Raw genomic sequence first — 14,251 nt, forward strand, 5'->3', positions numbered from 1 at the left:
TTTATAGGTGAGACAATTCAGCGAGGTGTTAGTCTTGGAGTTGCCATCTGCTGAAATTTTATCAAGATTCTCATCACTGCTTAAATTCAGTCTAAGCATGGAAAAGCAGTTAAGACTCTTCAAATAGTTGTGTAGTGGTAAGATTTTAAGAAAGAAAATGAGTCATGGTGCTCAGTACCTCAATGCAATTGGTTCCTGAAGGAAACAGTGTCAGGGCAGATATTCTGTTCAGGAGAAAATAGTGGAAGGGAGTTCTTAACTGTGCACCAGTTTAATCCTCAATATTTTGAATCTGTGTGTTTTGCTTTGTTTTTGTGAAACATTGACAGCATACTAAACCTCACAACAGCATTTCCCAGCACAGTCTACCCACGTGACGAGCGTCTTCCAGTTTTACTTCCAGGCTGACTTAAGTTTTGATTCAGGAGGGCATTTGTAAACATTTGTTAGTCCATTCCTGTTTGACATTTCAGCATATATATAAATAATTTGCTCAAAGCCTTTAATCCTTAGACTTTGCAAAGCAGAGGGTAGTTAGTGATGATGATGATGACAATTATCTGATACAGACAAGTGGACATTTCTTTAAGGATCAAGACCCTATGCAAAACAGTGTTTTCAATCCTTGCGTCATCCAATTTCCATTTTCAGTTTTGGCTTTAATTTCATCAGCTACCTTGTTGTGTGCTTTTCACAGTCCTGGAAGAGAGAACCAGCCAATGCTGCTATTTCTTCAAATTATACCTGTTATTGCTAAATGCCATAGCTTTGCTGCTGCATTTGCAGGTTCATACTAGAAAGGCACATCAGTAAAGAAAGACTGTATTTATTAAATCATTTTATGGGGAGGGTCACTTAAATTTGGAAATTGAGAAAGTAGAGAACTGTGTAGTAATTCCTTTGTCCACCCCAAAGTGATGATCAAACCAACAAATGCCAGCACAAGGGAAGGCCTTCCCAGAGTGCTGGAGGACACTTAAATACCGAGGTAGATGTGCTTGGTACTAGCAATTTGCTCCGATTTCCACAAAACCTATCTTTTCCTTGAGGCTTGCAAAATTAACTAGGAGCTCATGTCAAGCGATTGGACGTTCCATGGCACTAGCAAAAGATAATTTAAAATATCAATTGAAAAGTTAACAAATTTTTGCAGGTGAAGAGTAACTTTCTGTTAATATTTTCTGTATTTTCTGCTAATTTATTTAGTGGATTAATAGCTAACTCTGCTCCTATTCCTTTTGTCTTACTGCAGTCTTTCCTCAGTAGTATTCCTCTAGAATCCTTAGCAGAGGGATCAGGCAGTCCTTGGCCCGCTGCAATTACAAGTAGCAGAGCCAGGGGCAAATCTCTGCCTGGAATGTTGGAGAGAGCAGCTCTGAAGTGTTGGGAAGCAGGTGAAATGGCTCCTGGTGTTGTGAAAGCCCCTGCAGAACTTGTACTGTGTCTAAGTTGTGGGTACTAGGCACAGGGGTGGTCCTAGCAGGCAGAAACATCTTACAAACTTGTACAAAACACTTATTCCCGTGAACAGCCCATCCCTCAATGTTATTCTGGATAATAAAGCAAAGCAAAACACTCAGTTGAGTTTTACAAGTATGCTGTGAAGTATACATATTTAAGTATAAATATATAAGTACATTTACAAATGTACTGTCTTGGTAAGATTTCTCTGGTAAGGCATGTGGCTCCTTGAAGTTCATATTCATATGAAGAAGGATATATACAAAAACAACAGCCTAACCATAAACTCTAGCTTATCTTCGTGGAGATAAAATCTTCCAGAAAATAGCCTTAACTTGAAAAGACATCTCAAGCTGAGTTTTATTTTGTGACCATACTGCAAAGGAAGAGGCAAATACCTAGGACACTTGCATGTTCGATGATCTGTTGTTTAACATAATTTCTTCTTGTTGCTTAAGGAAAAGTACATCTTTTAAGTCTTTGTTAATACTCCAAGGCTTTCAAAACACTTAACAAGTCTGGCATTTTCAGGCTGGTAATATGTTTTGCATAATATCAATGGCCTGTCTTTGTGGCCCATGGGAAAAAAAAAAAATCCTTTTCTTCTTTGTAGTGCATTCATACAGGCCCTCTGCCCAAGATAATTACAAGTGGAAACACTTGTTGTCTTCTGAAATCTTAATTCCAGCAGTCCAGGTGTTTTGGTGAAGCTTTCAGTGTATATCTAGCCAAAATGGTTTTGCAAAATTTAGCTGGATTTGAGTGGGCGAGTCACTTGTATTTTTTGTAACTTTATGGAGGCCTTGCTGAAATATATTCAAACAAATGCAAGAAATGCTGTTTGATCTCTTCAGATGGTTAAATTGTGATTCCTGTTAGCACTGCTTTGGCTTGGTGCACCCTGTTTCCTAGTCAACTGAGGATGAAGTTGGAGGAGCTGGCAAGACTATGATATTTACATAATGCCTTTTTCTTTCCTGTGAACCCTGAATGTGGATGGAAACAGCCTCTAATCTTCTTAGTGATCAAGCAAAGATTGAATGCTTTGGGTCAAGCTGGGGTTTTGGATAGGCTCAGTTAGAAAAAAAATTCAGAAATCCCAGCTCTTCACAATGATTGCAAATGGAAATATTTACAGACTGAGCTAGTTAATGTTTCAGTAGTTGATAATATTTTTATCATTTCACCAGTTTGCAAAGACCACATAATCTGTTTTGAGCCATACTTTTTGAGACTTCTTGGAAGCAGAACAAACAGCCCTTGTATTAAGCTCTGGGCACTGTTCGAGTTCATTCCCCTTAGGGTAGTTTTAAGTTGTATCATGAGAGATGAAAAGGCAAGTGTCAGAATAAGCATACAACCTCAAAATGACTGGAAAAGACTGCATATGTGATCTTAATCCTTCTTGCACCACTACCACTATGACATGGTAAGAGGAGGAGTTTATTAGATGGCTGGCCTTTCATATCTCAGTTATTAAAACATACTGACTTGGATTTTTGTTGTGTGTTACAGTAACATAGCTTTACAAGCACTACTACCATAGAGATTTTAATTTTTTTAAAGTGGATAAATATCCTGAACTCAGGCTAGAAATGACATTTCATACTTGATTTGCCTTGCCTGCCTAGATTTTGTGGCATTTTTTCATGCAGGAGTTGCAGCTTGTCAGGCATTCTGAACCAACATGCAAGTACAATACAGTACAATGAAGGAGAAAAAAAATCAGCCTGTCCTATTTACATTTTGCTTTTTCTTCACGCTTACCTTCCCTGATCCAAAAAAATTCATGTTGAGTCGTTTGACTTAATATTACCACAAGGAGTTTTATTATGTAATGCCTCTTCACATAATATAAGATCATTCAAAGACTGATTTCTCAGAACATGAAAGTTAGTAGGAGCTGCTGGCCCTCTTTTAACACCAGCAGCCTAATGTTTGCAAAGCAAATGATCGGGTTTTATGTGATTGCTTTTGTAACTTAAGTTCAGCAGGAGGCTTTTTTTATATTTTTTTTTTCCTTTACTTTGGGTTCAGTAACAGAATCAAGATTACAACCATTCCTTGCTTGAGCTTGTCCCCATTGCATTTCATTAACTTTCTCAATATTTGATGCATATTGTTTCTAATTCCCATGCCTCTGAATAAAGAAAAAAAAAAAGGATTCTTAAAAACCTGTATGCAGTCTGTATAATAAAATTTTATTCTCAGCTATGAGGACTTATACCATTTATGACCTTTTTCAAAGTTGCTGTTGCTGTTATTTTTATTCTTGTAAGTAGTATATTTTAGAATGAAACCCTTTTATCTGTACCATAATTAATAACCAGAAAATGAAAACACAGTAAGGCAAATAAGGACATGATTCATTATTGAGAAAAAAAGGGCATAGCCATACTCAGAACTGGTCTAATGTTCTAATATTTTCATTAAGGGAAATACTCAGTAGATTTTATCTTTTTGGTATACATTATCATTATTGCACACATTAGGCATGCATCTGTTTTGGTTTTTCCCCCTTTATCTGCAAAGGAGATGACCCAATTTGCTAAAAAAGGGGAGAAAAAAAAAGAAAAAGAGAAAAAAAAGAGGAAAAAAAGTGGGAGGAGTGGGGGGATGGGGAGAAAAAGGGAGATATGTCAACTATGTCCTTGTGATTATCCAGAAAGTCTATTATTATCCAGAGTCTAAGAAAATATTGGCCACCCACTGTAAAACAACATAAAATTTGAAGTGTAGGGATCAAGGGCAATTCCATGAACATGGCTGCCTTGTATTTCCTACATGGAAGAAAATATATAGGATGGAATAAAAATATACACACACGTATATATAAACTTTCTGTATCTATATTATTTTTTACAACTAAAATGAGATAAATACATAGGGTCCATGATCAGAACATGATATTGCAGGAGTCCAAATTTTGCTTGTAAAAGTTTGTCCAAGGAGTTGACCAAATCCGACCACTGAGCTCTGTATTGTTATTCTGATGGGAAGAAATAAAAGATAGCAAGGGGCCTATGCTCTCAGAGAGCAACTTGTCAATGAGATTGAGGCAGACTGAACCTGACTGTACCCAAACACAATTGTTCAGCCCTTCCTTCCTTTTCTCACCCTGGCAGTGCGTTCTCCTTGCTCCTTTTTGCCTTCACTTCTGTGAGTGTGTCCATGCCATGAGGAGTAATTGTCTCCTGCTCCATTTCCTTCACATTGTTAATTTTTGTCTGGGTGAGTAGTCCTCTCTGAGTTAGGACACGAATTCCCGTACCAGCAAAAGGGTATCCTTGGATTCATACAGCTGGAGGCCACAGGACCACACCTTTTAGTGGCAGTATGGATTTACATCAAATGGAAAGCAATACGGAAAAGCAGCCTGAGCTTTACGTGCATTGTGCCCCTTGTTACCACGGTGCTCACTGTAATAACAGGAGATATTTAGACAAGTATGCCACTAGGCTAATTAAGGGCTCTTCTGCTAAAGAGCCTGTTGTCTCAAGCTTTAGTTCTGGAGATCTGAATGTAGCTATATATATATATATATATATATATATATATATATATATATATATATAAAGTATTTACTATTGAACCACAGAAACAGGTCAAGTTTTAAGGCCTTGATTAAGACTTGGTTTTATTTTTACATATACACCAGTATGGTACATGATAGGGATACTTTACTTAAGTTTCAGCTTCTAAATGTTTTTAATTTAATAGTGTTTAGGAAACAAATTACAGATGTTATTTTATTCTGTGTGTTTTCAGCCAGTATTTCCATGAACATGATATGTTCATGAAAGTCATGAGGTTCATGGAGGTCATTCAAACCATTCTGGTTCTCAGTTTGAAATATAAAGGCTGGTTTCAGTGAAACTTCTCTTGATGTAAACAGGAGCTACATGTTTTACTCTAAAAGCAGTGCTGGACTGACTGTTCATCAGTAACTGTGAATAAGTATTAGTGATTTGAGTGGGCTTTCACAGTTTCACAAGTTTAGTGTGTAAGGAAGCACCTGTAGGGCTCCTTTGCATTAGCTGTGCCTGTGTTTGGAAATGTTCATGAATGTCTGAGGTAAAGCAATAAGCCTGTGCTTTCATTGCTCTCGCTGACTTTTAAAATATTTGTGCTGCTTGAAATAAATCTGATCAGAGTTTCAGCTTGATGACTACAATGTACTTTTTTCCTTGCTTCACCTTTCATCCTTTCATAAACTGGTAGAGATAACAGTTCTCTTCACGTTATAGGAATACTTAACACTTACTGTTAAAGCTGGTTTGAATTAAGTATGTTTTCCCAAAATCTGCTACTGCAAGATGGCTTGTTTTCACAACTATGACAATTATGTTGAATTATGTTCTCTCCTCTTTATTTTTTTTTTATGAAAAGGCAGTGTCTTGGTTTTCCAGAACATGGTCTACCAGTCCCCTTACCATTCCTATAGTATTCTTTTCACAAAACGCATAGGAACAGAAGGTTTAGAAAATACATCCCAATTCCTGCCTAAACTGAAATGCCTCATGGATGCTTGTGCCCTTGGTATTGGGTTGCATTCATATTCATGTTATCTCATGTTCTGTAGCATTAATGGAAGCAATGGGACATGGTTTTAATCCTGTTATTTATTTACTCTTCTCCCTAGCTGTGTGCTGCCCACCTGCCAACCCGATCAGAGGCACCCAACCACTATCAAGCAGTGTGTCGGGCTCTGTTTGCCGAAACAATGGAGCTCTACACTTTCCTGGCCAAAATTAAAAGTGCAAAAGAGGTAAGCAGTCTTAGAAGGTTTTCTGCTTTGGAGCTCATCACCACACAAATTTGGATTACAAAATCCCTTCTGTGCCCAGCCAGTAGAGAATGTCAGATGCTTGAGATGATCTGTAGTTTTCAGGGAGTACACTTCTTCAGATGAGGTGTTTTGTTGTTTTTTTGGTTTTGTTTTTTTTTTTTTTTTATTTTGGCCTGAAACCATTTACATCCCTCAGGATTTGTTATTAATTTTGACTAGTCCATTTGGGAGCAAAAGAGAGGATTTTCTTGGAGGGTAGCACATTAAATACACGTACCCCTTCCTGCATGTAATGTATTTGAGTCTAAACTCTTCTCTGGTGTTTTGGGGATGTTATGAAGTGTCAGAGCTTTGCCTGTTCTTCCTCAGCTCCTTCCCATGAGGGAATTCTTTGCTGAGAATTATCTGAGGTTCTTCTTGCTCCTATTTTGTCCCCAGTCATCAGCTTCTCTTACCTTTTGCTGTATGATTGGCTTGTCGTCTGCCACATTGGTTTCACAGCAGAGACAGCTTTAAAAATAGAAAAATTTTCCCCTTCAGGTCACAATGCTCACGTTCACTGCCTGTCTGGCTGTTATTGTTGGCTGAAAGGCCATCCTGTGAACCATTGCAATTGACGGGTCTGGCTGAAGAGTGATTTTAAGGATGATATTTACTGCAGATAGTTTCAGTGATCTGGCCTGCAGAGCAGCCCTGTGAACAATTGTATTAGAACAGTCTGGGTGCTAGTAACATTGGAAGAGTGGTGGGTGAGGGGAAGGGCAGGAAGGGAAACTCATTTCTCTAAGCTGGTTTCTTCACCAAACCAAACTTGTCAAGTAGCAGTGCTTTCATAATTTTTTTTTTTCTTAATAAATCCCTGAAGGATTTTCTTTTCTTTTGTAAGTCAAGATCTACAGTACCTTTGAAAAGCAAGATAAGATTTTACAGGCTGACCTAAAAATGTTGCGTCTGAAAAGGCAGAGCTGTTCCACCCACACACATACTCCCTCTGTTTTCCTTCTTCTGGTTCTAGGGAACAAATGCAGCAAATAGCAAGCAAAACAAAAAATAAAGGAGTTACTCCTTGTCAGGTTAATGAGCTGAATCAGCTCATTAAAGGGTCAGATGAGCCTCAGAGCAGCACAAGAGAGCTTTCATCATGCTGATGGTGAAAGATGCAAACCAGTCAGAGACATAAGGGGGTTCTGCTCTTTCCTGCCTGAGTGACATGCATCACCTGAGAGGGAGAATCCTTCTGAAGTGTTTTTCTGCTGCAGAGGGTCACATTTCATCTCCACTTCTCCAGTTCTATTCAAACTGAAATCAGTTTTTAAACTGAAGCAGTGTCATACAACGATAATTTTGACAATGTCAGCATTAGACATAAAAATACTCTCATAAAGAGTCACTTGTTTTCTAAGTGGTTGTGTTATGGGACATCTGCATCCAATCTCCCTGATACATGGAGCAGTCAGGACACAAGATCTCCATGCTAAAGCTGTCTCCCAAACCCTGACATCATTAATTTCATATCTTGGCTACTGGATATATTAACTGAGGGACCCATGCTGGAAGCACCTCACTCAACAGCTTTTGCAAAGTTCATGTTAAAGCTCAAAGATAACACCCTCCAGAGTTCTTCTTTCTGCTCAGAGAGGAATTATATTTCCAATAGTTCTCAAACACCTTGGCCACACTGAGCACTAATAGGGCATCTTTGTTGTCAATGTCAAAATAAAATATTGTGGGCTGTAACCATTTAAAATCAGGTCTTAACAACAATATTTAAAAATTATTTTAAAAAGTGGAAAGGCATTTTGAATTTGTAAATTATTTAATCACCTTGTCATTGGATATAAAAACCCAACAACATCTGATCACACCGTAGAGAATACTGTGAGTTAATCCCAAATGAAAGAAACCATTTGCCTCTCACAGACTATTAGGCAGTGATTCAAAGCACATTTAGGTCAAAGGAAATTCCATCCTTGTGGATGGAATTTTGGCCCTGCTGAATCAGTAAGACTTTTATTGCTGCATCTAACCAGGGCCAGAATTTTGACCTTTTGATTTCATTTTGCTCTGGGTCAGTCCCTCAGCCCAGTCGGCATGTAAAAGTTACCAGGAAAATTATCTTGGAAGCATCTTCTGGAACCTGAATACTTTGATTTATGATATGCTTGGTTCTTGGTCATAGCTTTTGTCTAACTATAGATTCGGAAGGTATTTGGTTTTGAAAAGAATAAAGTGTACAAAATAAAAAATAGATATGAAGAAAATATGAGGTGGAATGCTGTAAATCTTGTGGCACCATTTTTAAATGACCTTTATAGTGTATACTTGAGGCAAGCAGGGATCATATGATCACGTTAGGTTTGTGCCAGTAAAAACTGTGCTACTGTTTACATGCTCTTCTGTCAAATACATAGCAGAATCTTAAGTCATGAGGACAACAGTTATTATTACAGAATTCTAGTAAATTACTTTTTTCTTTTCGTTCTTGTCATATAAGTAATTAGTATAAAGGAGATAAACACTGAATACTTCAGTAAGGAAATGTTGTTATGGATTTGTAGTGATGGCATTGGCAGAGAACTAGGGGAAAAGAACCAAGTTACATACATTAGTTCCAGTTTTTTTTTTTTAAAATTACACTGTAATATTGTGGGTTTGACACTAAAGATGCCAGGAATAGCAGCCTAATTTGGAGATCTTCCTTTAGATTCCCTCAGACCTGGATGCAATTGTGGATATGAGATCAAAATAAAATTAAAACACCAAAAAGGAGAAGGAAACCTCTAAAATTATTTGAAATAACTTTCCTGTGGATAAAATTTACTTTGCAATTACGTGGCTTCCTTCTAGGGCCACTGCATGGCATCTGGGTATCTGCTTCCCACATATATGAGGTTCATATTTTTTGGTCAGTAAATGCTTAAATAGGCAGCTTCACTGTAGTGGAAGAGGAAGAATTTTTATCTGAAAAAATTCACATGCTTGGAGTGAACTAAATCTGACCTATATTATTCTGCAGCCTAGAATAGGTTTAGATGGGAAATATTCTGTGAAAGAGTCAGGGAAAAAATATTGCCGTGATGCTGTTTTCAATTTAGCCCTATAAAAATTTAGCAGGACTTTGAAAGTCCAGGATTTCAAGAGGGATAGATTGCTAAGTAGGAGGCATAGGTTTATAGGTTGTAATATGTTTTAATACTAGTATATACTGAGGAGTCACGTGTTCCCCAGTCATCATCTGTCAATATAACATTCACAAAGATTCACAAAGGGTTGTACTGGCATGAATTTGGGTGAGTGTATTAATCAGAGATGATGAAGCGATGAGTGAGCTGTTCAGATCATTTCAATGGATGTCAAATAGAATGTCTAAGGCACTTTGTCACATAATTGATGCCATATGATTATTTCCAGTCTGATTCCCTGTGTATTAAAGGTCAACAGTAAAGTTGACTTGCAGACAGGGAGATGGTACTTCCATTCTTGAAAAGTATGAAATGTGTCACATAATGGATGCACAGGATGGACAGAGTTGAGAAAGATGTCATAGCGCTGGTGTAATAGTTTAAGAAAGTATACAACTTAAAATTTTCTTTTTGCAAGGTGAAGATTTTTTTTAGCAAGTTAACTGGGGTTTTTTTTCAGCTTCCTGGCAGCACCTGCATGCTGCCCAGGCTCTGTGAAAGAAGCCCTTGCTGCAGACCCACCCTGGGTACCAGCTGCTGCTATCCAGGAGTGGTCTTCCGATGGGCCAGGAGCTCCTAATTCTTGTGACCTGCTGTTTAAGCTTTTACAGCTGATAACAAAGATAGAGTACAGCTTGTTTTTCATGTCAAGAAGTGAGCTTTCAAAATTGCAGTAAGAAAATCCCACAGAAAGGGATTCTCTCTCTCTCTCTCTTTTTAAATTGTTTTTGAGGCTGAAATGGTCCACAAGGCGAAGGAAATGCACACATTTGACAATTACCCTTGTAAAAGAAAAGATTAATCTTTTTCAGGATCGTCCAAAACCCATTGACATAACCTTTGGTGGCACCTGGCCACAGACAGAACTGTAGGCAGAAATAAGTGATGGGCATGAGATAAAGCAGATGTTCCTGCTGTGAAGTATATGAAAAGGTTACACACATTACTCAGAAATGGCATCGAGTGTGACTGAGAGAGACAGGGAGAAACTATGCAAGCAAAGGAGTGCAAAATTGGTGCTCTGGATTGGACAGGGGATTCACCAGGGCTGTATCCACATTGTGTACCTGCTTTTTTGAAGGGATATCTGCCCTAGTCCTCCTCTGCCTCCCTGTTACTGCCCAGTCTCACCTTCTCCTGGAGTTAATGTTCCACGTGCACTTCATGGCTGAGCGAGCTACCAATGTGCCCTTGCTGCAAAGAAGCTTTATGGTGTCCCAGGCTGCATAGGAGGAGTGTTGCCCAGCAGGGTTGAGGTCCTTTGCCTCTGCTCAGCACTGGTGAGGCCACAGCTGGAGTACTGGGTCCAGTTCTGGGCTCCCCAGTGCAGGAGAGACATAGATGTATTGGAGAGAGTCCAGGGAAGGGCCAGGCAGATGATGGACTCACACAGCTCTCCTGTGAGGAAAAGCAGAGACTCAGTGCTGTTCAGTCTGGAAATGAGACTGCTCAGGGGGATCTCATCATTGTCTCCAAATACCTGAGGGGAGAGTGTGAAGAGGACAGCATCAAGTTCTTTTCAGTGGTGCCCAGTGACAGGACTGTAGGCAGTGGACACAAACTAAAATGCAGAAGGTTCCTTTGAGCAGCCAGAAATACTGTTTTTATTGTGAGGGTGACTGAGACTGACAAAGGTTTTCTGGGGAGGCTGTGGATTCTCTGTCCTTAGAGATACTCAAAAGCTGCCTGGACATGATGCTGGACAACTGGCTCTGGGTGGCCCTGCTTTAGCAGGGGGATTGGACCAGCTGACTTCCAGAGATCTCTTCCACTCTCAAACACTTTGTGACTCTGTGGGTGGTACCAACAAAGGTGGTACTGGCACGTGGGATGTACACCTGTAGGTGATAAACTCCTCAACTGGCACAGGTGGTGCTAAAAAAGACCATGTGATGCTCGCCAGCACAGAATGTGAGATAAGAGTCCAGTAGGCAGATCTGTTGCAGTAGGTTTGACTTACATCCCAAAGAGTTTTAGAGATTGGTATACACCCTAGAGGATACAAATTAATATTCCTTCCAAAACTAATTAAGACTTTGTATATTTTTTATAATTGCCTGCATCTCTAATTGCAGTGAAAATCCATGCTCATCAAAAACTCATCCATAATTTCATTATCCGCAGCGGGTCTTGTAATTAGGCTTTTGGTAGAACACAGAGAAAGTTCCCAATCTGTCAATCTTTTAAAACATGTTGCCTTTCATTTTTTTCCTTTCTGATGTAAAAACATAATTCTTTCAGTCTGCCTGGATATATTTAAATCCGATCTGCATGAAATATAAACGTACAAATACTAATTAAGTATATGCATAGAAATGAAATTATTCCTTTATTTTTTTCATCGTTTCATGCCATACAAAGATTCGGTTGGAAAAGAGCTAATGAAAAAAGTCAAGTGGCTGTACTGCTGTATTATTTGTACAAAATATGATAATGGAGGTAGTTAATAGGTACCTAAACAGTGTTAATGGCTAACTTATTTTGGAAATAGGGTCATTAGTCCAGTTACTCTCAAAAGCCTTGTGACTGTAAAAGTTGTCAAATACTCTGCTGCTTGGGTTTTCATATGGCACAGCTGGAGAAATTAATTAATTCACAAACTTTTCAGTTCATAACTTCTCTTTAGCCTACACTTCCAAGTCTCCAGTGACTCCATTTTTGCAGCTGTGTTATTGTGTGGCTAGCAGCTCCATTATGATCAGATTGATCTCTCAATTTAAGACCTTTAATAAGGGAAAATGCTGCTGGTTTGCATTGGGCAGGGGAGAGTTTGGTTTTATTTTCTTAAGTGATTCAGACACTGTCACTTAATCTGTGTTACATGCCCTTGGTTTGAGTTTTTTTGCCTCTTACACAGTCACGTTGAGCAGCATGGTGTCTATTGCCCTCTTCAGAGCTGAGCGAAGCTCATCAGCCCATACCTCTCTACATGAAGAACTTTGCTATCAGCTTGAGGTTTTCAGGAACTGATTTAACTGATCTTGTTCCCAGTTTGAATTAAATGGGTTTTGGGTCTTTCCAAAGACCTAGAGTAATGCTGCTGCCTAAGCCCTTGGAACTTGAACTGATTGATGTTGAATAGCTGAAGGTGCATATAAGTTTTTCCTATATGTGCATGTTGTGTATTTTAAAATCGAGCCTAGATGCTCAAGAATGTTTTACTAGTTTCACAGATAGCAGAGTAAGAGTCAATTTAATCAATGAACAAGTGACTCCTAATTAAAGTATAAAGTAGGAACTGCAGTAGACTATGCTTTGCAATTGGTGAAAGTCCAAGTCCAGGTCTGGATTCCCTAGAATACCACATTAAAGCATTGTATTTTAGAAAGCATTTTATGGAAGAGAGTCTTGGACACTGTGCTGACAAGAGTCTTACATAAACTCCCATCTGTCACTGAGCACAGGAGAGCACATCTCAAATGTGGGGCACACAGCAGCAGCAGCAAATCAAGTGCCTGCTTTTAATAGTACAGCAAGAGGTTTGGAGACATTTGATATTTTTATTATTGTCTTTTGTCACAAAAATGCAGTCTTCTAAAAAAATTACCAAATGCTGCGAAGGTTTAAAAAATGTGCTAAAGCTCTTGGAAGAGTAATTTCCCACACATCCAGCCCTTATTGCCTGAACAAATGCCCAGGCTGTAATAGGTGAATTGGGTCTGTGGTTCTGGGATCATTTAGAAAAACCTTTTTAAGATTTTTCTGCTTTCTGAAATGGAAATCCATTTAGGTCATGTATTTATTATACTGTAATAGCTTTTCTTAAGCCATTGTCCCAAGGGTAAGTGCAAGTGGCTACACCAGCAGCAGCTGAGGTTATTTGCAGGTTTTGGAACACAGTTGAATTGTGACAAAGGGTCTGTTGTATTTTAAATGTGTTGGTTTCTATAATTTACAGTTGAAACAGAAGCAGAAACCCACTGATGCTGGCTGGGGATGCTGGAGGGAAACCCTGATGTTCCATTTAGTCTACAAGTTTAAACCTAATCATTTGTCACAGTGAATTTATTCCTTCCCAAGCAGCACCTGACAGGTGTGGAAGAGTTATAGAAGCCTTCCTAAACACTTCCTGCAAGCACAGAGCTCTTGCTGGTTTCTTCCAAAGCTTTGTTAGTTCTATAATGATGGGAATTCCTTTATCTTCTACTCTAGTCCACCAACTGCATGGTGAGCTGCATTTAAGTGCCAGAGGCAGGTGCCAGGGAAGGGAATGAACTGTCCCTACAAAGTGCGTGTCTGTGGTATCAGGACCACAGCCAAGCACTCAGCACAGGGGTGGGTAAAAGAAGCCCAGCTTTGGCAGGAGCCTGTGCTTGTACCAGCTTATTTGGATCATAAAACTGCACTTGGAGACACTTCATCTCTTGCCTGGCAGGTTTTGTTCCTGCAGCTCTCTGGTGCATGGTTGCCACCATCACTTACACCTGTGCTTTCTTGGGTAGGAACTGCCCCTCTGGCTATGTTCCAGAGAAACTAATTGGATGGTTGCCTTATTTGGAAGATATTTCAGCTGCTCAGGGTGGGTTTTTTTTCCCCTTCTTATTTTCAGCTCTTCAGAAAAACAGGTTGTAATCTCTTCTAACTTCATGAAATATTTATGTCAGTCACAAGCATCAGCCTTTGGGCATAAACCAGCCCTGTAAACTGTATGGTAGGGAACATGGTTGTTGAAATAGGTGATTGTCACCAGTCTTGTTGAATAGCTGAAGTATAGGTTAAGCAGCTGGAACACATTAATTTTTAAAAAAATTAAAGTGTGCCTTCCATTATGGGAAAGAGGATTAGATCTGACAATTGTGCGCCCGTTTATTGAAGTTAT

At 39.0% G+C, this 14,251-nt stretch overlaps 1 protein-coding gene across 1 annotated transcript in view; it reads left to right on the top strand.

Moving 5' to 3' along the window:
- Nucleotides 1-14,251, top strand: part of SPIRE1 (spire type actin nucleation factor 1) — a 121,002-nt gene that overhangs the window by 70,731 nt on the left and 36,020 nt on the right. The window contains 1 exon segment of the mRNA XM_062500890.1: nt 6,104-6,229. Coding sequence (XP_062356874.1) covers nt 6,104-6,229 — 126 coding nt within the window.

This window comes from Cinclus cinclus, chromosome 1 (assembly GCF_963662255.1).
Source record: "Cinclus cinclus chromosome 1, bCinCin1.1, whole genome shotgun sequence".
NCBI lineage: Eukaryota > Metazoa > Chordata > Aves > Passeriformes > Cinclidae > Cinclus > Cinclus cinclus.